This window comes from Pristiophorus japonicus, chromosome 1, assembly GCF_044704955.1.
Source record: "Pristiophorus japonicus isolate sPriJap1 chromosome 1, sPriJap1.hap1, whole genome shotgun sequence".
In the NCBI taxonomy this organism is placed as follows: Eukaryota; Metazoa; Chordata; class Chondrichthyes; family Pristiophoridae; genus Pristiophorus; species Pristiophorus japonicus.
The window spans coordinates 226,736,553-226,761,379 of record NC_091977.1 but is presented as its reverse complement, the minus strand read 5'-3'; the positions used below and the strand labels follow the sequence as shown (position 1 = coordinate 226,761,379).

The 24,827-nt window shown below is 44.4% G+C and overlaps 1 protein-coding gene across 4 annotated transcripts in view; it reads left to right on the top strand.

Annotated features, from left to right (window-relative positions):
* The window catches only part of LOC139268710 (amyloid-beta A4 precursor protein-binding family A member 1-like), a 206,645-nt gene that overhangs the window by 112,520 nt on the left and 69,298 nt on the right, over positions 1-24,827 (top strand). For all 4 annotated transcript variants that reach the window (XM_070887334.1, XM_070887324.1, XM_070887303.1 and 1 more), the window contains exon 3: positions 19,353-19,457. In XM_070887334.1, coding sequence (XP_070743435.1) covers positions 19,353-19,457 — 105 coding nt within the window. The remainder of the gene's footprint in view (positions 1-19,352; positions 19,458-24,827) is intronic.

The following is a 24,827-nucleotide window of genomic DNA, read 5'->3' as shown; positions in this document are numbered from 1 at the left end:
GTCAGCCGTGGCTCAGTGGGTAGCACTCTCACCTTTGAGTCAGAAGGTTGTGTGTTCAAATTCCACACCAGAGACTAAAGCACATAATCCAGGCTGACACTCCAGTGCAGTACTGAGGGAGTGCTGCAATGTCGGAGGTGCTGTCTTTTGAATGAGATGTTAAAACCCATCTGCCCTCTCAAGTGGGTGTAAAAGACCCCACCGCACTATTGAAAGAAGAGCAGGGGAGTTATCCCCGGTCAATATTTATCTCTCAACCAACATCACTAAACCAACATCACTAAAACAAATTATCTGGTCATTAACACATTGTTGTTTGTGGGAGCTTGCTGTGTGCAAATTGGCTGCCATGCTTCCTACATTACAACAGTGACTACACTTCAAAAATACTTCATTGGCTGTAAAGCGCTTTGGGACATCCTGTGATCGTGGAAGGTGCTATAGAAATGTAAGTTCTTTCTATGTATTGAGTATATCTGCACGCAGGCAGGCAGGAAACAAAAAACAATGGCATGGAGTTGGTTAGCTGACCCCTTTGGATTCTATGCAATGAAGCTGGACTCGGTATAAAAACAATCTTCTTTTTCACAATTATTTTTGAATCAAAAGCACAATAGCATCTGGGGCCATTGTAACTGCCTAGAGTACTGCAGATGAATGTTCACATTCAGATCAGGCAAATGTGGGCGAGGCTAGCCTGGAGATGGCACTATAGTACAGTGTACACCAGGGAGTACTTATAGGTAAGTAACTGGCTACAGTTATAGGACATGACAGAAGAGATTTAAAAGACAAAAGGGATGATGAGCAAAAATGAGATGGTAATGGCACACATTAGGAAACAAAAGATGAGTCTAGATGGGGTGTGACTGGCAGAATTATCACCAGCTGCCATGGGAAAGGAAAAAAAAGGGGGAGTTTTGTAAAATAAAAGAGAGAAAAGGGGAAAAAAATATGGGCAGAGGTTATGGTCTGAAATTGTTGAACTTCTAAGTTGAGTCCAGAAGGCTGTAAAGTGCCTAAACGAAAGATGAGGTGCTGTTCCTCGAGCTTGCGTTGAGCTTCGTTGGAACAGTGTAGGAAGCCAAGAACAGAGAGGTCAGAGTGGGAGTGGAGTGGAGAATTAAAGTGGCAGGCGACCGGAAGCTCGGGGTCACACTTACGGACTGAACAATGGTGTTCTGCAAAGCAGTCTCCCAATCTACGTTTAGTTTCCCCAATGTAGAGGAGACCACATCGTGAGCAGCGAATACAGTATACTAAATTAAAAGAAGTACAAGTAAATCGCTGTTTCACCTGGAAGGAGTATTTGGGGTGAGAATCTGTTCCATCTCAAACTTTTCCAGTTCTGACGAAAGGACACGGACCCAAAACGTTAACTCTGTTTCGCTTCACAGATGCTGCCTAACCTGCTGAGACTTCCAGCATTTTCTGTTTTTATTTCAAATTCCAGCATCCGCAGAATTTTGCTTTTGTATTGGTGAGGAAAAATTTCGGGAGAGAACAGGCTGCTTCAAAAATGCCGGGAGAGAGTTCTCTGGGGGGGAAAAAAAAGAAGCAAATGGGCGTTTTATTCGGAGATGGAAAGACAGACTTATAAATCCAGAGGGTGAGATGAATATGTGATCGGCTTTAGGTTTAAGAAAGACGTGCATTTTTATAGCGCCTTTCATGACAATCAGACATGTCAGTGATCTGCAGCCACTTTTAACGTGCAGTCACTGTTGTAATTCAGGAAACGCGGCAGCCAATTTGCGCCAGATCATCTGTCTTTTAGTGATGTTCGATTAAGGGATAAAAATATTGGCCAGGACACTGGAGAGAACGCCCCTGCTCTTCTTTGAAATAGTGGCCATGGGATCTTTTACGTCCACCTGAGAGAACAGACGGGGCCTCAGTTTAACATCTCATCCAAAAGATGGCACCTCCGGCAGTGCAGCACTCCCTCAACACTGCACTGGAGTGTCAGCCTAGATTTTTGTGCTCAAGTCTCTGGGTGGGACTTGAACCCACAACCTTCTGATTCAGAGGCGAGTGTGCAACCCACTGAGCCACACCTGACACTCACAAGATAATAATTACAAGGCAGATGAGTAAAAATTAAAATTTGACGCTTACAGATATGGAAGATTAAAATCTAGGATGCTAATCAATGTTCCCTTTAATATTTTGGGGGGTGTGTGGCTCCTACAAAATAATGCGCATGTACGGTTTTTCCTATTTAAAAGCCAGTGAGCCAGCTGTTCGGGAGCTGCAGGCCGCTGCGCAACCACGCAGCATAATGGGAACATTGATACTAATTATTATTTTAAAACCCTGCACAAAATGCTATAGTTGCAAAAGTTTTTTTTTAAGTGAATATCTATTATTTACCACTTTTTAAAACTCAAATGACAAGACTTTATTATCGTAAATTTTACGCAAAAAAGGCTGGCAAATAGAAAGGCCTGCTAACCTCATTGAACTACTGCAGGTACTGGCGCGAACCTTATGAGCAAGCTTAAAATATCAGTCGGATGACATAGTTTCTAATAGACGGTTGGGAATGATTGCAAGGCAGTAATCTAATCAAGAGATTCTGTGACAAGAGATAGGTTCTGCATGTCACCTGCATGCTGAGATTAGATTACTGGTTTTAACTCACTCCAGGGCATCTGTTATTTTCATACTGCTCATCATCAAATGGGTCGCTTGTGCTCTTTCTTTCACTTGCTGCTGTTATACAAAATGAGCTGCTGGTGAAGATGGTGAGTGACAGTGTATCTCATCATCGCCTGAGAACTTTTTACATAGAATTACCTCGAATTTTACATCACAGAAACAGGCCATTCGGACCAACTGATCCATGCTGGTGTTTATGCTACACATGAGCCTCCTCCCACCCTACTTCATCTCACCCCAGCTACACGTCCTGCTATTCCTTTCTCCCTTGTGTACATAATCTTATTATACTTTTATTATTATTTTACATCACACTGGAGGATTAATGTTTGTTTCATAATTGCTGCAAGATTAGTGAGAAATAATTTGTGGTTAATTACAGGTATGTTTTCTATAACTAGCGTATTAAGCTATTTAACTAACCTGGGTTGTTCCAGCTTTGTGCATTTAATGTATTTTCCTCTAACCATTGGATTCAATATATCATCCAAGGTCATTCACTCCCTCTCCCTATATGTTTTTTTAATTGTGTGTGTGTGTATATATACAACAACTTGCATTTATGTAGCGCCTTTAACGTAGGAAAACATCCCAAGGTGCGTCACAGGAGTGTTTTAAAACATAATTTGACACTGAGCCACACAAGGAGATATTAGGACAGATGACCAAAGGCTTGTTCAAAGAAGTAGGTTTTAAGGAGGCTCTTAAAAGGAGGAGAAGTAGACAGATTTAGGGAGGGAATTTCAGAGCTTAAGGCCTTGGCAACTGAAGGCACAGCCACCAATGGTGGAACGATTGAAATCAGGGGCGTTCAAGAAGCCAGAACTGGCAGCGTGCAGAGATCTGAGGTACCAACAATGATGCTCGCTGTAATCAACTCCAAATGTATACAAACTTGCCAATTGTGTGTTTTTTTAAAAATCCAAATACATGGACATTTTTGCAAGTACAGGTTCACACCTAAATTAGTCCATGGTTGTTCCTCCAGGTCCAACTGGAAACCCTTTTCTCGAAGTCCATTCTGTTTGAATTGTGATTAACAGGATTCTGTTGTATACCGATCGGGAAAGGCTGAACAGGCTGGGGCTCTTTTTCTCTAGAAAAGCGAAGGCTGAGGGGTGATCCGATAGAGGTCTTCAAAATTATGAAGGGATTGGATAGGGTAGACGTAGAGATGGTGTTTCCACTTGGGGAGTCCAAAACTAGGGACCATAAATACAAGAAACTCACCAATAAATACAATAAGGAGTTCAGGAGTGATTTCTTTACCCAGAGATTGGTGAGAATGTGGAACTCGCTACCACAGGGAGTGGTTGAGGCAAATAGTATAGATGCATTTAAGGGGAGGCTAGATAAGTCCATGAGGGAGAAAGGAATAGAAGGATATGCTGATAGGGTAAGATAGAGAGGTGGGAGGAGGCTCATGTGGAGCATAAACACCGGCATGGAGCAGTTGGGCCGAATGTCTGTGCTGTACAGTCTATCTAATTACTTGCTGTTAATAAAATGAAGTATTATGATTTAAGTTTCAGCAGCAGAGATTCCTGAATTTAAAAAAAGCTGCTCTAATTTTGAAGGTTATTGAGGAGTATTTAATTATTGTAGGTGTGAGTAAGACTTCAGGATCCATATTTAGCATCTGCTTGGCTGAAGCTTCATAAATCAGCCTTGCATAAACCATCTGTTAAGTAAAGAGTAAATCTATTTGGCAGGAGATATTTTGATTACCTAATGATTTTTGCTTCCATCTGAGAACAGGGACTTTACAAAAAAAATATATATTTTTTAATTTATTCATTCTTGAGAAATAGGCATCTCTGACAAGGCCAGCATTTATTGCCCATCCCTAATTACCCTTAAGAAAGTGGTGGTGAGCCACCTGCTTGAATTGCTCCAGTCCGTGTGGTGAAGGTACTCCCACAGTGCTGTTAGGGAGGGAGTTTCAGGATTTTGACCCAACGACGATGAAGGAATGGCGATATATTTACAAGTCAGGATGGTGTGTGACTTGGAGGTGGGGATGTTCCCATGCACCTGCTGCCCTTGTCCTTCTAGGTGGTAGAGGTCGCGGGTTTGGGAGATGCTTTTTAATAAATAATTCAATGCAATCGAAGTTACCTTTTTTAGTAGTCAAAAATCAATCTTGAATAAAGCTCAGAGAAGGAGCACCAAGTAAAGATTAACGTCAAAGACACCTACACCTAAAATGGAAGGCATTGAAAGAAATTAATTCATAATTAATTACATTTATATAGTGTCTTTAATGACCTCAGGACATCCTTTACAAGCAAAGAAGTACTTTTTTGACGTGTAGTCACTGTTGTAATGTAGGAAATCCGGCAGCTAATTTGAGCACAGCAAGCAACTGCAATGTGATAATAATCAGATAATCTGTTTTACTGATGGTTGAGGGATAAATACTGACCGGAAGACCAGGGAGAACTCCCCTGCTCTCCTTCAAAATAGTGCCATAGGATCTTTACATCCACCTGAGAGGGCAGATAGGGCCTTGGTTGAACCTCTCATCCAAAAGACGGCACCTCCGACAGTGTAGCACTCCCTCAGCACTGCACTGGAATGTCAGCCTTGGTTTTGTGCTCAAGTCTCTGGAGTGAAACTTCAACCTACAAACGATTGACGGAGTGTATAGTTAACATATATATATGTAAGTGTGTGTGTATATATATATATATATATTATATATATATGCTTTGTCTCGTTAGAGAAGCAATATTGTCTCTAATATTAAGACGAGCAGAGAGCTGCTTTGAGGGTTCAGTTGGTAAGTGCATTGCTCAGTATAGAACTGAACCAGATAACCCCGATTCGAACCCTGGTCTGTCTCGAGGCAGCCAATCTCAGTCAGGGTTCCAGAATGGGATCCCACAACCTGCTTCAGTGTCCCTTGGTTACTAAAGGAAGGATTGAGCCAGGAGTCTAGCCAATGACTGCTACTCAATGACAACTGCTGGAAAGTGCCTTGTAATGGATTTGAATAGCTTTGGATCCAAGCTCATAGGAAGCCTGGCCACTCGAGTTGGATGCCAATGAGCATCCATTGTTTGTGGAACTGTACCTCAACAAAAATTGGCGCCTTGAAGAGGTTGGCCGCAAAATACCCAACAGGAATGTTTGATATGGACTCCTGCCTTTTTTTATTTAAGATTGAGAAAGCTAAGTGAGGGTCAATGATGGGGACATTGAAAAGACTCTTCCAATGCTCTCTGAGCTGCCCTTCGACCTTAACCTTAAGCTCAGCCAAAATTCTGCTGTTCGAATCCGAACTCGCACCAAGTCCTGTTCAACTAATCACCCCTGTACTCACTGACTTACATTAGCTCCTGGTCCGGCAATGTCTCGATTTTAAAATTATCATCCTTGTTTTCAAATTCCTCTATGGCCTCACCCCTCCCTATCTCTGTAACCTCCTTCAGCCCTACAACCCCCCGAGATCTCTATGATTCTGGCCCTGATTTTAATTGCTCCACCATTGGCAGCCGTGCTTTCATGGATACATAAAAACATAGAAAATAGATACAGGAGTAGGCCATTCGGCCCTTCGAGCCTGCACTACCATTCAATATGATCACGGCTGATCATGCACTTCAGTACCCCATTCCTGCTTTCTCTCCATACCCCTTGATCCCTTTAGCCGTAAGGGCCACATCTAACTCCCTTTTGAATATATATAACGAACTGGCCTCAACAACTTTCTGTGGTAGAGAATTCCACATGCTCACAACTCTGAGTGAAGAAGTTTCTCCTCATCTCAGTCCTAAATGGCTTATCCCTTATCCTTATAATGTGACCCCTGCTTCTGGACTTCCCCAACATTGGGAACATTCTTACTGCATCTAACCTGTCCAATCCCGTCAGAATTTTATATGATCCTATGAGATCCCCTCTCATTCTTCTAAATTCCATTGAATATAAGCCGAGCCGATCCAGTCCTTCTTCATATGTCAGTCCTGTCATCCCGGGAATCAGTCTGGTGAACCTTCACTGCACTCCCTCAATAGTAAGAATGTCCTTCCTCAGATTAGAAGACCAAAACTGTACACAATATTCAAGGTGTGGCCTCACCAAGGCCCTGTACAACTGTAATAAGACCTCCCTGCTCCTATACTCAAATCCTCTCGCTATGAAGGCTAACAGGCCATTTGCCTTCACCATCTGCTGTACCTGTATACCAACTTTCAAGGACTGATGTACCATGACACCCAGATCTCGTTGCACCGCCCCTTTTACTAATCTGTTACCATTCAGATAATCTGCCTTCCTGTTTTTACCACCAAAGTGGATAACGTCACATTTATCTACATTATACCGCATCTGCCATGTATTTGCCCACTCACCTAACCTGTCCAAGTCACCCTGCAGCCACTTAGCTCACAGCTCACACTGTCACCCAGCTTAGTGTCATCTGCAAACTTAGAGATATTACATTCAATCCTTCGTCTAAATCATTAATGTATATTGTAAATAGCTGGGGTCCCAGCACTGAACCTTGCGGTACCCCACTAGTTACTGCCTGCCATTCTGAAAAGAACCCGTTTATTCCTACTCTTTGCTTCCTGTCTGCCAACCAGTTTTCTATCCACGTCAGTACATTACCCCCAATACCATGTGCTTTAATTTTGCACACTAATCTCTTGTGTGCGACCTTGTCAAAAGCTTCTTGAAAGTCTAAATACACCACATCCACTGGCTCCCTCTTGTCCACTCTACTAGTTACATCCTCAAAAAATTCTAGAAGATTTGTCGAGCATGATTTCCCTTTCATAAATCCATGCTGACTTGTACCGATCCTGTCACTGCTTTCCAAATGCGCTGCTATTATATCTTTAATAATTGATTCCAACATTTTCCTCACCACCGATGTCAGGCTGTTTTCTCTCTCCCTCCTTTTTTAAAATGTGGGGTTACATTAGCTACCCTCCAATCCAGAGGAACTGATCCAGAGTCTATGGAATATTGGAAAATGACCAGCAATGTATCCACTATTTCCAGGGCCACTTCCTTAAGTACTCTGGGATGCAGACTATCAGGTCCTGGGGATTCATCGGCCTTCAATCCCATGTGATCTTTAAATGTCTATCATTGCCTATCCACCGTCAACCCTTTAAGTATCATTCGCCAGTCTATCCTGGCCAATTCATGTCTTATACTGTCGAAGTTACCTTTCTTTAAGTTCAGGACTCTAGTCTCTAACTTAACTGTGTCACTCTCCATCTTAATGGAGAATTCTACCATATTATGGTCGCTCTTCCCCAAGGGGTCTCGCACGACAAGATTGCTAATTAATCCTCTCATTACACAACAACCAGTCTAGGATGGCCAGCTCTCTAGTTGGTTCCTCGACATATTGGTCTAGAAAACCATCCCTTATACACTCCAGGAAATCCTCCTCCACCATATTGCTACCAGTTTGTTTAGCCCAATCTATATGTAGATTAAAGTCACCTATGATAACTACTGTATCTTTATTGCACGCATCTGGAATTTCCTGTTTGATGACATCCCCAACCTCTCTATGACTGTTTGGTGGCCTGTACACAACTCCCACTCGTGTTTTCTCTGCACCTTGGTGTTCCGCAGTTCTACCCATACAGATTCCACCTCATCCAAGCTAATGTCCTTCCTTACTATTGTGTTAATCTCCTCTTTAACCAGCAACGCTACCCCACCTCCTTTTCCTTTCAGTCCATCCTTCCTGAATATTGAATACCACTGGATGTTGTTCCCAGTCTTGGTCACCCAGGAGCCATGTCTCCGTAATCCCAATTACATCATATCCGTTAACAGCTATGTGCGCAGTTATTTCATCCACCTTATTACGAATGCTCCTCGCATTGAGACGCAGAGCCTTCAGGCTTGTTTTTCTAACACTCTTTGTCCTTTCAGAATTATGTTGGAATGTGGCCCATTTTGATTTTTGCCCTTTGATTTCTCTGCCCTCCACTTCAACTTTTCTCCTTTATACCTTTTGCTTCTTACCCTATTTTACTTCCCTCTGTCTCCCTGCATGGGTTTCCATCGCCCTGCCTTCTTAATTTAAATCCTCCCCAACAGCACTAGCAAACACTCCCCCTAGGACATCGGTTCCAGTCCTGCCCAGGTGCAGACCATCCGGTTTGTACTGGTCCCACCTCTCCCAGAACCGGTTCCAATGTCCCAAGAATTTGAATCCCTCCCTCTTGCACCATTCCTCAAGCCACGTATTCATTCTAACTATCCTGCTATTTCTACTCTGACTAGCACGTGGCACTGATAGCAATCCTGAGATTACTACCTTTTAAGGTCCTACTTTTTAATTTAACTCCTGGCTCCCCAAATTCAGCTTGTAGGACCTCATCCCACTTTTTACCTATATCGTTGGTACCTCTATGCACCACGACAACTGGCTGTTCACCCTCTGCCTCCAGAATGCCCTGCAGCCGCTCCGAGACATTCTTGACCTTTGCACCAGGGAGGCAACATACCATCCTGGAGTCTCGTTTGTGGCCGCAGAAACGCCTATCTATTCCCCTTACAATAGAATCCCCTACCACTATAGCTTCCCATTCTTTTTCGTGCCCTCCTGCGCAGCAGAGCCACCCATGGTGCCATGAACTTGGCTGCTGCTGCCCTCCCCTGATGAACCGTCTCCCCTAACAGTACCAAAGGTGGTATATCTGTTTTGGAGGGAGATGACCGCAGGGCACCCCTGCACTATCTTCCTTCCACTGCTCTTCCTGATGGTCACCCATTCCCTATCTGTGTAACCTTTACCTGCGGTGTGACCAACTCACTAAATGTGCTATTCAAGACATCCTTGGCATCGCGGATGCTCCAGAGTGAATCCATGCGTAGCTCCAGTGCTACAAAGCGGTCTGTCAGGAGCTGCAGCTGGATACACTTCCTGGACACATGGTAGTCAGGGACACTGGAAGCGTCCCTGATTTCCCACATAGTACAGGAAAAGCATAACACGGGTCTGGGCTCTCCTGCCATGACTTAACCCTTAAATTACTTAATTTGTCAACAATGACGAGGTTTCTTACTGCTAAGAACAAGAAAAAAGATGAAGAAAAAGAAAACTACTCACCACTCAACCAGCCAATCACTTACCCTCTTGGCTGTGACGTCACCCTTCGATCACTTTTTATTTCTTTCTTACTTTTGACCCTGCTGCAGCTAGCTGCTCCTGAACTGCCGCTGACCCCGGACTGCCGCTGGGCCTTTATAGGCTGCCGCTGCTCCTCCTCCGGCCGCTGCTCCCGAACTACCGTTTAGGCTCTAAACTCTGCCATTCCTTCCCTAAACTTCTCTGCCTCTCTCTTCTTTAAGATGCTCTTTAAAACCTACTTCTTTGATCAAGCATTTTGTCACCTGTCCTAATATCTCATGTGGCTTGTTTGATAACGCTCCTATGAAGGGCTTTGGGACGTTTTACTACCTTAAAGGTGCTATACAAATGCAAGTTGTTGTTATAAGCAGAGATGTTGGTATTTGAAACAAAACCCTTCCTGTATTTCAGCAAGGATTGGGGTAGGTTGACAATAGGATTCTTGGATGAATAATTAATTGTGATATCCTGCAAAGCAAATAGATTACCTTTCAAATTATTGGTGAACTTGGAAAAACGTACGGACGATGGCATAAAAATATGAACACACAAGGAACTCACCTGCAGGTCGAGCCTGCAGAGATGCTCAGTTTTCAGTTTTATCAGCAGCTATAATGAAGTGGAGCTGTCAAAAGCTGTGGTCACTGGTTACATTAGGCTTCTTTTCGGATCTTCTGCGCCCTCTAAATCATTTACAATGCTCCAGTACATTGATCTCGTGTTCCAGTAGCTGTCTGCTAGTGGAGCTTTTGTGTATGTGTTAGCCGTGCTTCAGCAGGTAGCACACTCGCCTCTGAGTCAGAAGGTCATGGATTCAAGCCCCACTCCAGAGACATGAGCACAAATAACAAGCTGACACTCCCAACTGTAGTATTGAGGGAGTGCTACACTGTCGGAGGTGCTGTCTTTTCGATGAGATGTTGAACCGAGGCCCTGTCTACTCTCTCAGGTGGACGTAAAAGATCCCATGGCACTATTTCAAAAAAGAGTGGCGAAGTTCTCCCCGGTGTCCTAACCAATATTTATCCCTCAACCAACATCACTAAAAAACAGATTATCTGGTGGTCATCACATTATTGTTTGTGGGATCTTGCTGTGTGCAAATTGGCTGCCACGTTTCCTACATTACAGCAGTGACTACACATTAAAAAGTATTGGCTGTAGAGCACTTTGGGACATCCTGAAGTTGTAGCATATAAATATCAGCGAGCGCCATTAGCTTCAACATTATTTGACAGCAAAATCTGGCCCAAAATATACAGTATTGTCTCTGATATTAAAAATAGCAATGAATTCCTTTGAGGATTCAGTTGGTGAATGTGGTGATCTCTACGGAGCGGACCCCAGCTTGACCCCTGCTCTATCTCTGGTTAGCCACAAGGGTGGTAACTCTTGGCCAATATCCACCCCTCTCCAATCCTCTCCCACCATACCAGCTGAGTTCAGCTATACCGCCATGGACCAGGGTTTGAACCTAGTCTGTGTGCCATGACATGGAGACAGAGTCCAAATTTGAACATTTAAAGAGTGACTGAAAAGCTTCACAAAGCTGGAGAGTTGTGCTCTTTGGGCCAAGTATAAAAATAAACTAAAAAGCAGGTCAAAAAAGAGATTCTAGTTAACAAGAGTAAACTGTAAGGTAACATAGCAGCAGATGCAGAATAATGGCAGTAGATTTTATTATTACTATAACAGCAAGAGGGTAGTTAGGGTAGTCTGCTTCCAATAACACATCATAAGAGGGCCGGAGAGGTAGATAAGAGGAGAACAAAGTTGATCCCCAGTGTTGGAAGGAGTTACATAGAATTGCATAGAAATGACAACACAAGTTACAGGTCATTCGGCCAATTGGTCCATGCCTGGTTTATGGTCCATACGAGCCTCCTCCTCACCCTACTTTATCGAACCTTATCAGCATATCCTTCTATGAAGAGCATTCTTCTATGAAGCACTGCAAAGAATCACTTGAAAAGCAAGGGCACCATAGCCTTCACAAGCGACATCTCAGGGAACCTTTATAGTGATATATATCCAACATCTCCCTAGATAGAAAATCCTGGAACCCTCTACCTAACAGCACTGTGAGAGCACCTTCACCATACGGACTGCAATGGTTCAAGAAGGCAGCTCAAAACCACCTTCTCAAGGACAATTAGGGGTGGGCAATGAACACCGACCTTGCCAGTGATGCCTAAATCCCAAGAATGAATTTTTTAAAATTAGGGCCTAGAACTTCGTGTTCGTCACCGGCAACTAGAGCTTAATGGCCACTGAATTTTTTAAAAATTCATTCCGGGATGTGGGCGTCGCTAGCAAAGCCAGTATTTAGTCAGAGGCTATTGTTACCACAGTATTTATGTGGCTGGTCCAGTTAAGTTTCTGGTCGATGGTGACCCCGAGGATGTTGATGGTGGAAGATTCAGCGATGATAATGCCATTAAACGTTAAGGGGTGGGTGGTTAGACTCTCCTTTGTTGGAGATGGTCAATGCCAGGCAGCTGTGTGGCCCAAATGTTACTTGCCACTTATCAGCCCAAGCCTGAATGTCATTCAAGTTTTGCTGCATGCGGGCACGGACTGCTTCATTTTCTGAGGAGTTGCAAATGGAACTGAGCACTCTGCAATCATCAGCGAACATCCCCACTTCTGATCTTATGATGGAGGGAAGATCATTGATGAAGCAGCTGAAGATAGTTGAGCCTAGGACACTGCCCTGAGGAACCCCTGCAACAATGTCTTGGGACTGAAATGATTGAACTACAACCATCTTCCTTTGTGCTAGGTATGACTCCAGCCAGTGGAGAGTTTTCTCCAGATTCCTATTGACTTCAGTTTTATTAGGGCTCCTTGATGCCACACTCGGTCAAAGGCTGCCTTGATGTCAAGAGCAGTCACTCTCACCTAGCCCCTGGAATTCAGCTCTTTTGTCCATGTTTGGACCAAGGCTGTAATGAGGTCTGGAGCTGAGTGGTCCTGGCAGAACCCAAACTGGGCATCGGTGAGCAGGTTATTGGTGAGTAAGTGCTGCTTCAAAGCACTGTCGACGACACCTTCCATCACTTTGTTGATGATTGAGAGTAGACTGATGGTGCGGTAATTGGCCGGATTGGATTTGTCCTGCCTTTTGTGGACAGGACATACCTGGGCAGTTTTCCACATTGTTGGATAGATGCCAGTATTGAAACTGTACTGGAACAGCTTGGCAAGAGGCACGGCTAGTTCTGGAGCATGTCTTCAGCACAACAGCCAGGATGTTTTCGGAGCCCATGGTCTTTTCTGTATCCAGTGCGCTCATCCGTTTCTTGATATCACGTGGAGTGAATCAACTTGGCTGAAGACTGGCTTCTGTCATAGAAACATAGAAAATAGGTGCAGGAGTAGGTCATTTGGCCCTTCGAGCCTGCACGATCATTCAATAAGATCATGGCTGATCATTCCTTCAGTACCCCTTTCCTGCTTTCTTTCCATAACCCTTGATCCCTTTAGCCGTAAGGGCCATATCTAACTCCCTCTTGAATATATCCAATGAACTGGCATCAACAACTCTCTGCTGCAGGGAATTCCACAGGTTAACAACTCTGAGTGAAGCAGTTTCTCCTCATCTCAGTCCTAAATTGCCTGCCCCTTATCCTAAGACTATGTCCCCTGGTTCTGGACTTCCCCCAACATCGAGAACATTCTTCCCGTATCTAACCTGTCCAGTCCCGTCAGAATCTTATGTTTCTATGAGATCGCCTCTCATCCTTCTAAACTCGTGTGTATAAAAGCCCAGTTGATCCAGTCTCTCATCATATGTCAGTCCAGCCATCCCTGGAATCAGTCTGGTGAACCTTCGCTGCACCCTCAATAGCAAAGAACGTCCTTCCTCAGATTAGGAGACCAAAACTAAACACAATATTCCAGGTGAGGCCTCACCAAGGCCCTGTACAACTGCAGTAAGACTTCCTTGGTCCTATACTAAAATCCCCTTGCTATGAAGGCCAACATGCCATTTGCCTTCTTCACCGTCTGCTGTACCTGCACGCCAACTTTCAAGGACTGATGAACCATGACACCAGGTCTCGCTGCACCTCCCTTTTTCCTAATCTGCCGCCATTCAGATAATATTCTGCCTTCGTGTTTTTGCCCCCAAAGTGGATAACCTCACATTTATCCACATTATAGTGCATCTGCCATGTATTTGCCCATTCGCCTAACCTGTCCATGTCACCCTACAGTCTCTTAGCGTCCTCCTCACAGCTCACACTGCCACTCAGTTTAGTGTCATCTGCAAACTTGGAGAACAAAGTTGATCCCCACTCAATTCCATCATCTAAATCATTAATATATATTGTAAAGAGCTGGGGTCCCAGCACCGAGCCCTGCGGCACTCCACTAGTCACTGCCTGCCATTCTGAAAAGGACCCGTTTATCCCGACTCTCTGCCAGCTAGTTCTCTATCCACGTCAGTATATTACCCCCAATACCATGTGCTTTGATATTGCACACCAATCTCCTGTGTGGGACCTTGTCAAAAGCCTTTTGAAAGTCCAAATACACCACACATCCACTGGTTCTCCCCTGTCCACTCTACTAGTTACATCCTCAAAAAATTCCAGAAGATTTGTCAAGCATGATTTCCCCTTCATAAATCCATGCTGACTTGGACCAATCCTATCACTGCTTTCCAAATGCGCTGCTATTTCATCCTTAATGATTGATTCCAATTGGTGGTGGGCACCTCAGGAGGAGGCCGATATAGATCATCCACTCAGCACTTCTGGCTGAGATGGCCACAACTCTAAGGGGGCTGGAGATTGGTGGCACAGCACTAACCTTCCGTGCAATGCCTTCCTAGTGGCGTTAGTGGAGACCTCCGAGGCAAAGTTCCTGTCCTGAGATCAAGGTGAGTGAATGCATCTTCAAAAGACGTCTCCTACCAACTGCACGCACTGCTCAATAACTCCCCTGTGTACTAATCTAGCTTTCCCTTGACTGCATCCACGCTTACCTAAAACTTAAATGCATTTAAACCTTTTTTTAAATTAAACTACATCTTTAAAAATGCATTTAAAATATTTTTCATTTAAAAAAAAATGAAATATGCAACATTGTTCCCTTTGATCTCGTAAAAAGGAAAAATTCTTAATTACAGTTAACACCAATAAGCCATTCTATTTTTCTAAATCCTGTCTCTTCATTTTGTGGTTGTCATGTGCTTGTGGCATGTTTTGTTTTCTCTTACCCTGCCTTACTCCTGTCCATCTTATTTTTGTCTGTGTATGCACCAAAGGTAGGAGAGAGATGGTGTGTGGCCGAGAAAGAAAATTAGTAACTGGCCAATGGGTTGGTACATAATGAAGTGCCAGATAAGTAGATGTAGGCATAGCAAGCAAGACAGCCATTGTCAGCCATTGCTGGAAAATCAAGCTATAATACAAACTGCATGTAGATAACATACCCCATCTATGGCAGGTTTATGGAGAAAGAGCAGGGGAGTGGGACTAATTGGATAGCTCGCAAACGTACGCACGCACAAATATGCAAACACATGTACACACTCATGCACTTTATGATAGAAGTCAGCATTCAGGAGTCGAGCCTCTGGTTGATTTCCTCCTCTCTCTCCAAAGACCATGAGTAGTGGGGAGACATGTTAGTCAGCACAGACCAGGGATTGAACCTGCAGCCTTCCCACTCCATACAGGCCAATGGCGCACGACATGCTGCACTCACACCCCGAGCCTGGAAAAGGACTGCCTTGTTGAAACAATGCTCAGACTTTGTTAGAAGTTCTCTTCCTGTCGCGGCTCCTTGGTTCATGTGTTTATAAATATGGGACCGCAACCTGGTGCGGTACTAACCCGTAAAGGGCAGAATGGTTTGATTCCCAGCCTGTGCTGAGTCACCTGACCCCAGCCAGGGCAGCAGATAACGTGCCGCACTTTTCCTGCCTGTCCTTAGATTGGGGATGGGAAGGGGAATCAGACGGCCGCTGGAAGTGCATGTGTGAACATTAGGTGGAAGATAGCTCTTTCAAAGTACCGGCGCAGACTTGATGGGCCGAATGGCCTCCTTCTGTGCTGCAAAGTTCTACGATAAATTCTATGATCTTTCAAAGAGCCGGCACAGGTACAACAGTCCAAATGGCCACCTTTGCTGCTGTATCTTTCTATGATCTAATCAATGCTATTATAAGACCATAAGAAATAGAAACAGGAGTAGGCCATACGGCTCCTCGAGTCTGCTCCGTCATTCTATAAGATCATGGCTGACTTTCTACCTCAACTCAACTTCCTTCCCGACCCATATCCCTTGATTCCTTTAGTATCCAAAAATCTCGCGATTTCTGTCTTGAATTTACTCAATGACTGAACATCCCCACAGCAAAGGAATATTGCCACATAGCCTTAACCGTGTGCATTTGTAAATCCATTTCCCAATACCCAGATATTATAATATTTGCATTTCTTTTAACCCAATGCACACAGTGGCCAGACAATCGACCACATAGTCCAGGGTTAGATAGTGAGATGTGCCAATTCTTTGACTAGTCTAGATTCTCAACAGGTTTAAAAGCCTCTCCTCAGAATACCGTAGTGATTGATTGATTGATTGATTCTTGATGATGAGTATTGATTTGTGATGCGTTAATTTATTTGAATGATTTTTTTTTTATTATTGGGAAGCAGAAAGGGGGTGTGATCGGGAAATTTTCCCTGTGAATACTCAAAAGACAAGACAGCTATAGGGTTGTATCCAGGAGTTATGTATTCTTTTAAATAGTTTGTTTTTAAAAATGAGTAGGGTTGTCAGAAATAATTTACTGGCTGCGAGATTATATTAAAATGAGTCTTCAATTGTTCCTCATCTTTATCCTGCACTTTTTCCAGCCTATGCTTAATTCATGACTAATATCAATTGAGCTGTACTTTAAATAATTGAGCAGGTGCCTGCTCACCAGAATGGAGTGGAATGGAATTAAATGCTGTCAGTCCTCAGGCCACAGGAGCGAAGTGTGCTTGCTTCTACTGTTTTGCTAAACCAAACATTCTGATATGTTGCGGCTGTGCTTTCGAGTGAACTAAATCATGTTTGTATGTGGAGGGGAAGTGTAATGGGCTTTCTCTTACAGAAACTGAGTGGCAGATTCTAGAAATGCGAATTGCTTTTTGAACTCGATCCTTCATACATTATTAATAAAGTATGTGTGTGTGTTTTGCACACCTTGCTACATCCAGTTATAAAACCAAGTTTAACTCACTCAGGACTGTGATTATTTTTAGAACTTTTTTACTTTGTCCCCTCTTCATTCACTTTGGAAATGAATATCTTTAGAACTACTGGCTTTAAATTATAACATCTTATAGTTCAGCCGATCTAACTACAACACCAACTTGCATTTATACAGCACCTTTAACATCGTAAAATGTCAGAAGGTACTTCACGGGAGCGATAATCAAACAAAATTTGACACTGAGCCTCACATGGAGACATTAGGACAAGTGGCCAAAAGCTTGGTCAAAGAGAGAGGTTTTAAGGAGCATCTTCAAGGAGGAGAGAGAAGTGGAGAGGTTTAGGGAGGGAATGCCAGAGCTTAGGGCCTAGGCAGCTGAAGGCACGGCTACCAGTGGTGAAACAATGAAAATCAGGGGTGCGCAAGAGGCCAGAATTGGAGGAGGCAGAGATCTCAGAGGGTTGTAGGGCTGGAGGAGGTTACAGAGTTAGAGGGGAGTTGAGGCCATGAGACTACACTAGAACAGAATAAATTAAATTTAGTTTGAGGGTGTGCAATCCAGTATTATACGAAACGTCAATGATTGAGAAGAGTTGGTGACATTGGGATTACGAAAGAGAAGGCTTGATAATTAGCAGGCCTGATTTATCTGAAGAAAGCTATATCCAGTGAGAGAAGGAATAAATCTGTTAAAGAATTCTTCCCCTCGTTTAAAAAAAAACTTGGCTTCTAACCTTGGCTTAGTGGGTAGCACTCACCTCTGAGTCAGAAGGTCATGGGTTCAAACCCCACTTCAGAGACTTGGGCACATAATCCAGGCCGACACCCCCAATGCAGTAATGAAGGAGCGCTGGACTGACGGAAGTGCTGTCTTTCAGATGAGACACTAAACCGAGCCACAGTCTGCCCCGTCTAAATTGCACGTAAAAGATCCAATGGCACTATTTCGAAGAAACGTAGGGGAGTTCTCCCCGGTGTCCTGGCCAATATGTATCCCTCGACCAACATCACTAAAACAGATGATCTCATTATTGTTTGTGGGAGCTTGCTGTGCACAAACTGTCTCCACATTTCCTACATTACAACAGTGACGGTCGCAGTGGAGAGAAATCTAGAATGCTAAAGAGAAAAGAAAAGGAAGCAATGCAAGAAAGTGATTGTGTAAGGATAACCAGATTATGGCAGGAAGGGACAGAGCATACAAACAAAAGAGTGCACGAACAAATAGGGACCAGGTAAGAACAAATAGGGCTATAGCACAAAATAATGTTAAAAAGACAAATTTAAAAGCATTGTATCTGAATGCAAGAAGCATCTGTAATAAGGTAGACGAATTAACAGTGCAAATAGATGCAAACGGATACGATATAGTTGCAATTACGGAGACATGGTTGTAGGGTGACCAGGGTTGGGAACTGAATATCCAAGGAGCGCAAACGACCCGAATGTCGAGGCCTTAATGTAAATGGTGAAGGAATTAAGTGTTAGATAGTTTGTTCTTGTGCTGATATATTGTCTAATGGAAATTGCTCCTATTTTTCTTCGAAGGCTGCACAGGCATGGGAAGTATTGTACAGGGTTAAACCATGTTGATGTGAAACCTAACTGGCTAGGGTTATCCCATTACAGTCAAACTAGAGTATCTAAGTGCGCTGTGACACCAGATAACTGTCTGCTAGTCCCAGTACAGGACGCACTTCAATCGAAAGGCGGTTAAGGGCAACAGGGGGCGAGAGAAAATTAGGGGCGAAGACAAAGGGATCTCTTCGATTGGAAAACATAATGGAAAACTTCTGGATGTTTCCAGTAGATTATCAGGATGAAGAGGTTTGTCAGGATTAGAGGGCCCTGAGCATCACTTTATAGCATTGCAGATTTGAGATATTTTTATGTGTGTGATTTTTCAGTTTTCTTCCATCAAATGATGGTATTTTGAGATTTATTCCAATTAAGGTCAGGAAATGTGATCAATTATCAACAATATTTCTGCTCACACTGTATTAGAATCAAACGAACAAGTGTTTTTTTTTTTCAAACAAAATGCTGGGTTTGTGAAGTACTCTGTTTGGTTGTAACGTTAGTGGACAAATTCTAAACCAAACAAATTCTAGACCAAATATTGTCCAAATTGTGTGTGCTTGCAAGTTGGTGTTTTATAGATATATTCAACTGCCTTTCTTTTTTAACCCCGGTGTGTATTTTAATGCGATAGAATAATTTTTGTGTCTTCAAAAGTTTGAAGATTTCTTCCTTGGGTGTTTAGGCATCAGCTGGAAAGCTTGGTTGGGGGTGATTTGTCTGTTGCGATGTAACCAAGCTTTTGACAATGTGTTTTTTTCTCTCCTCCCTCCCTCACCCTGTCTTTAGCAATCAGCCTCACCTGGTTCCTCTTCCCCCCGGGGTGCAGAATCATCCATGACGCAGCATCGATCTGACGAACAGGATGCAGCAGAAACGTCAGCCAATCGAGAGGTACACACTGCACTTGGCAACGTCGAATTTATCTTACTTTCAGGTGCCCCAACCCAGACCTCCCCTGACCTCCTAACTCCTCACCCTCATTAAGCTGTACTGTTTTCCTGTGATTTCTTATGCAAAATCTTCAAAAAGGAACCTGTTGGGATGTTGTGCAATGGGACAACTGCGCTTAAAGTCAGTCTTTAGGGATCAAAATGTGAAAATAAGTTTCTCATTTCAATTCTCATCCATGTTTTCAAATCTCTCCATGGCCTCACCCCTCACTATCTCTGTAATCTCCTCCAGCCCTACAATCCTCCGAGATATCTGCACTCCTCTACTTCTGGCCTCTTAGATATCCCCGATTTTCATCGCTTCACCATTGGCAGCCGTGCCTTCCGCTGCCTAGGCCCTAAACACTGGAATTACCTCCCTAAATCTCTCCACCTCACTACCTCTCTTCCGTCCTTTAAGACACTCCTTGAAACCTACCTCTTTGAGCAATCTGCCCTAATATCCACTTATGTGGCTCGGTGTTAAATTTTGTTTTATAACGCTCCTGTGAAGCACCTTGGGATGTGTTAAAGATGCTGTATAAATACAAGATGTTGTTGTTGTGGTAATCAAGTTAATATTTAATAGCCAGGGAAACAGTATAAGAATAGCAACCAGAATTTTAACTGCTTCTAGTAACCTGTTATATAACTTTTCTAATTAAATTTTTTTCCTCACCATCTCCCCTCCCGCGCTCCTCTTCTGAAGGAACAGTCTCCCTTATTGGAATCCACTTACATGGCAAGTAATCACCCAAAGTGGCCATTATATTCACTAAGTGAATCTCCGCAAAAAGTGCCAGCATTCTAACCAATAATGGAGGACATACAGCCCCGAACTGATTCTCTCCTCAATAAATGTACATGCATGTGTGAGTGTAGGCACAGACATGCGCGCACACACACACTTACATTTTCTGGTAGGGTTGGGTACCTCGGCAATCCTCCAGGGCAAGGACTGTTGAGCATTACTTTTTTTCCTTTCCGAACCCGGCCTGTGGACAGAACTGCTTACTGCCGCTCGGCTCAGAACATACTGGAGATCAAACCTGGGATCGCTTATGGTTCACTCAGAATTTTAAACGTTAGGCCATCAAGGAAGCCCATATAACCTCTGTGATGCTGCAGCACCTTATTGTTGCCTTCACGTTTCACCAGTGCATGTGGGTTGATATATTGCAAACAAAAATACTCAAACGGGTGCATGGACTTGGGTTGCATACACACATGGGAAATTGAGGGCAGGAAAAGACCAGCTGGTCCATCAAGCCTGGCCCCGCACCTCATCATGGAGGGAGCATCGTGACTAAACACTTTGTCCCTCCCTACACCTCCCTCTCCCTTCCGCAGCCCTGTATTTCCCACGAAATGCAAAAAGCAGGGCCAATAAGGGAAAATTCCTCTCCGACCTCAGGCGATTGAACCAGTGCAGGAGATCACACTGGTGTGTGATCTAGAAAAAAACTTAACCGTCTATATGATGCGATCACTGCCCCCAGTCATGAACTTTAGAGAAAAAGGGTTAAAAGTCTGGTATCTGTGGTTTGGACTATTACTTATTCTAAAAGTGAAACGTTTTCTTTTTTTGCTTTGAAGTGAGTTGCTGTCCAAAAGGGGCAGTTGATTCTTCTTGTGAATTTTATTCAAGTAGTCTTATGATTTGTTTTCTTCTTAATAATTTATCTGTTGCATGCGTGCTTCTGATGTGAGAAAATCAAGTGACTAGAAATGTTATACTGAGGATAAAAACTTGACGGTACAGTGGCTGGAGAAATGGTGCATGAAGGCGGCCTGTGTGGGTGTGAGAATTGATGGCCTGGTGTTTAGTGTGTGCTGTCCTGAAACATTTTGTACTAAGGGTGTCGCATCTACTTACCACTGTTTTCTTTTTATTTTACTTGTTGCCGTCTCTAATAAAGGTTCAAGTAAGTATTTCACCCTTGTCTTATGGTAGAGGAGGGTAATTTTCTTCAAAACTTTTACACTTTTTCTTCCATTTGTTGCGACTGTCTTGATTGCAGTTGCACACTGGGCCGAGGGACGTTGGCTACAGTTCTGTTCAGACAGCTTCCTCGGCAGTTGTTCTTCTGCCATAGCTAAGGTCGCGAAATACTGAAAATATAAACTGCGATGACACTGTTATTTCTATATAATAATGGAAGCGGCACGTTATTCTGTATATTCTGTCGGATTGTTGTAAAAAACCCAACTGGGTTCATTGATGTCGCTTCGGGGAAAGAAACCTGCCGTCCTTACCCGGTCTGGGCCGATAGGTGACTCCAGTCCCGCACCAACGTGGTTGACTCTTAACTGCCCTCTGAAGTGGCCCCAGCAATCAGCTGTATCAAAACTGGGCAACTAGAGATGGGCAATAAATGTCGGCCTTGCCAGTGACGCCTGCATCCCGAGAATGAATCAATATTTCACATCTACAGTTGCACAGATTGTGATGAACAGAATGATCTATAATTTACCTCTATCTCTCTGGACAGCTGAGTAGACCTTTATTTTTAAAGTGGATGCCACATATGAGACGACTGGCTTAAGTATTGTGTGATTAACTGCCATCAATTTAATCAACTCAGCTGTGGACCAGAATTGTTCTTCATTCCAATCCGATCCTCAAACCTTGAAGCTACATCCCCCACAGTTCTTATTGAAGGATCAACAGCACATCCAGAATATTGCAGGGCTGTTCAGATCTGTTCTATATTGAAATTTTAACAAGCTCTGTAAACAAAGCTATTCCCTTTTATAAGAATGTGCAAATAGTGGGTCGATGAGCCTGCTTGTCAGTCAGAGGTCGTGGAATTATAAAATTTTTAGCGCAAGAAGTAGGTCTGTACAGTGCTAGATCCAATGAGGTATCGAGTATAATCCAGCTTCTCTGCTCTTTCCCCTTTTTTCTTCGAACATTAATTAAATATTGTGACTGACTCAGCTTCAGTAGCCACTTGAGGTCATGTGTTCCATATTCTAACAAATCTTTTGTGTGAAAATAAATCTTCTAACCTCCTCCTGTATACTTTTAGTATTAATCCTAAATTCAGGCCCTCTTGTTACCAACTCGCCAGTAGATTTTTCTACCTGCAATCTGCTTTTCATCATCTGTGTATTACATCCTTAAACCTTTCTGTTTCTCCATTATTTCGAAGATGAGCATGGGAGTTACCCCGGTGTGCTGGGGCCAATATTTATCCCTCAATCAACATCACTAAAAAAACAGATTATTTGGTCATTATCATATGGATGGGCTTATTTGCACTGTTCTGGCTGATTGGCACTCCATTATCACATGACCTGCTTGCTGATTGGTCCCCTTGGAGAATAAGTCACACCCAGAAGTTTCTCTGGAGTGTGTAATTGGAATTGCCCAGCCCAAGTTCCGAGTCACTTTGCAAAGTGTAATTCGAGCCATTCTGATTTCAGAACTCCTCTGCAAGCAGTCAGAGAGGATAGAGCTCCCAGTAAAAGTCTCTCAACCCCCTGTCCCCAGCCGAAGTACATGCTGCCTCCTCTCCCCCCAGCCAAACTCCCAGACACCCCAGCCCAAGTTTGTCCCTCTGCCACCGCCCCCCCCCAGTACAAGTGCTGCCTCTGCCAGCCAAAGTCCCTTACCCCCACCATAGGTGGGGCATTGTGTGTGGGTCACGGATTGTTAACAGGTTTATTGGGGATGAAGTGAATAGTCATAGTTAGATCCACAGTAGGTGTAAGGGGGGTTGGAAGAACATGAGATGTCGTCCCTGAGTTCCCTCCCCACCCCGCCCCGTGTCTCTCTCTCTTTCCCCCCCCCCCCAACCTTAGCTCTCTGTTTCCCCCTCCCCCGCCTTCCCTTCCCCTCCCCCGCCTTCCCTTCCCCTCCCCCGCCTTCCCTTCCCCTCCCCTGCCCACCCGCCTCTCTCTTCCGCCCGCCCGCCTCTCTCTTCCCCCCCGCCCGCCCGCCTCCTCTCTCTTCCCCCGCCCGCCGCCTCTCTCTTCCCCCCCGCCCGCCCGCCTCCTCTCTCTTCCCCCGCCCGCCGCCTCTCTCTTCCCCCGCCCGCCGCCTCTCTCTTCCCCCACCTGCCTCTCTCTCTTCCCCCGCCCGCTGCCTCTCTCCCAGCCAAGCGGATAAGTGATTGGCTGGTGGATTGGTGTATTTTTCTTTTTCTTTTCCTTTTTCTTTTCAGTAGGAAACCTTTGGCATTGCTGTAAGTAGGAACTGCAAGTAAATATATGATCTTTATTACCTAAGGAGAACTAGATAATTAAATCAGCAGTTTGCTGAGTAACGGCTGGGTGTGTTGTGCTAAGGTTTAGAGTTTAGTTCTCCTCGATAGTTGTGAGTGTAATTAGAGGGATGGCAGTACAGCTCAGTCCCGTGGATTGCACATCCTGTGGCATGTGGGAAGTCCCGGATGCTTCGCGCAGTCGGGGCGACCATGTGTACAGGAGGTATCTCCAGCTGCACCAACTCGAGCTCCGTGTTTTGGAGCTTGAGCAGCAGCTGGGGTCACTGTGGTGCATCCGTGAGACTGAGAGCAACATGGATAGCACGTTTGTAGAGGCGGTCACCCCGCAGCTTAAGAGTGTGCAGGCAGAGAGGGAGTGGGTGACCGCCAGACAGAAGAGGAGGACTAGGCAGTTAGGACTAGCAGTCCCATGAGTCCACCTCGCTCTCCAACCAGTACTCTGAATACCGGTGGGGGCGATGGTAGCTCTGGGGAGTGCAACCAGAAACAAGTCCACAGCACCACGGGTGGCTCAGCTGCACAGGGGGGGAGGAAGACAAAGGGAAGAGCTACAATGGTAGGGGATTCAATAGTCAGGGGAGCAGACAGGCGTTTTTGCGGCCGCAGACGTGACTCCAGGACGGTATGTTGCCTCCCTTGTGCCAGGGTCAAGGATGTCACTGAGCGTCTGCAGGACATTCTGGAGGGAGAGGGTGAACAGCCAGAGGTCGTGGTCCACATCGGTACCAATGACATAGGCAGGAAGAGGGATGAGGTCCTGCAGGCAGAGTTTAGGGAGCTAGGAGAGAGATTAAAAAGCAGGATCTCAAAAGGTAGTAATCTCCAGATTACTCCCAGTGCCACGAGCTAGTGAGTACAGAAATAAGAGGATAGGGCAGATGAATACGTGGCTGGAGAGATGATGCAGGCAGGAGGCCTTTAGTTTCCTGAGGCATTGGGACCGCTTCTGGGGGAGGTGGAACCTGTACAAGCCGGACAGGTTGCACCTCAACAGAGCCGGGACTAATATCCTCGCGGGGGTTTTGCTAGTGCTGTTGAGGAGGGTTTAAACTAGCTTGGCAGGAGGATAGGAACCTGAAAATAGATTCAGTAGGGAGGGG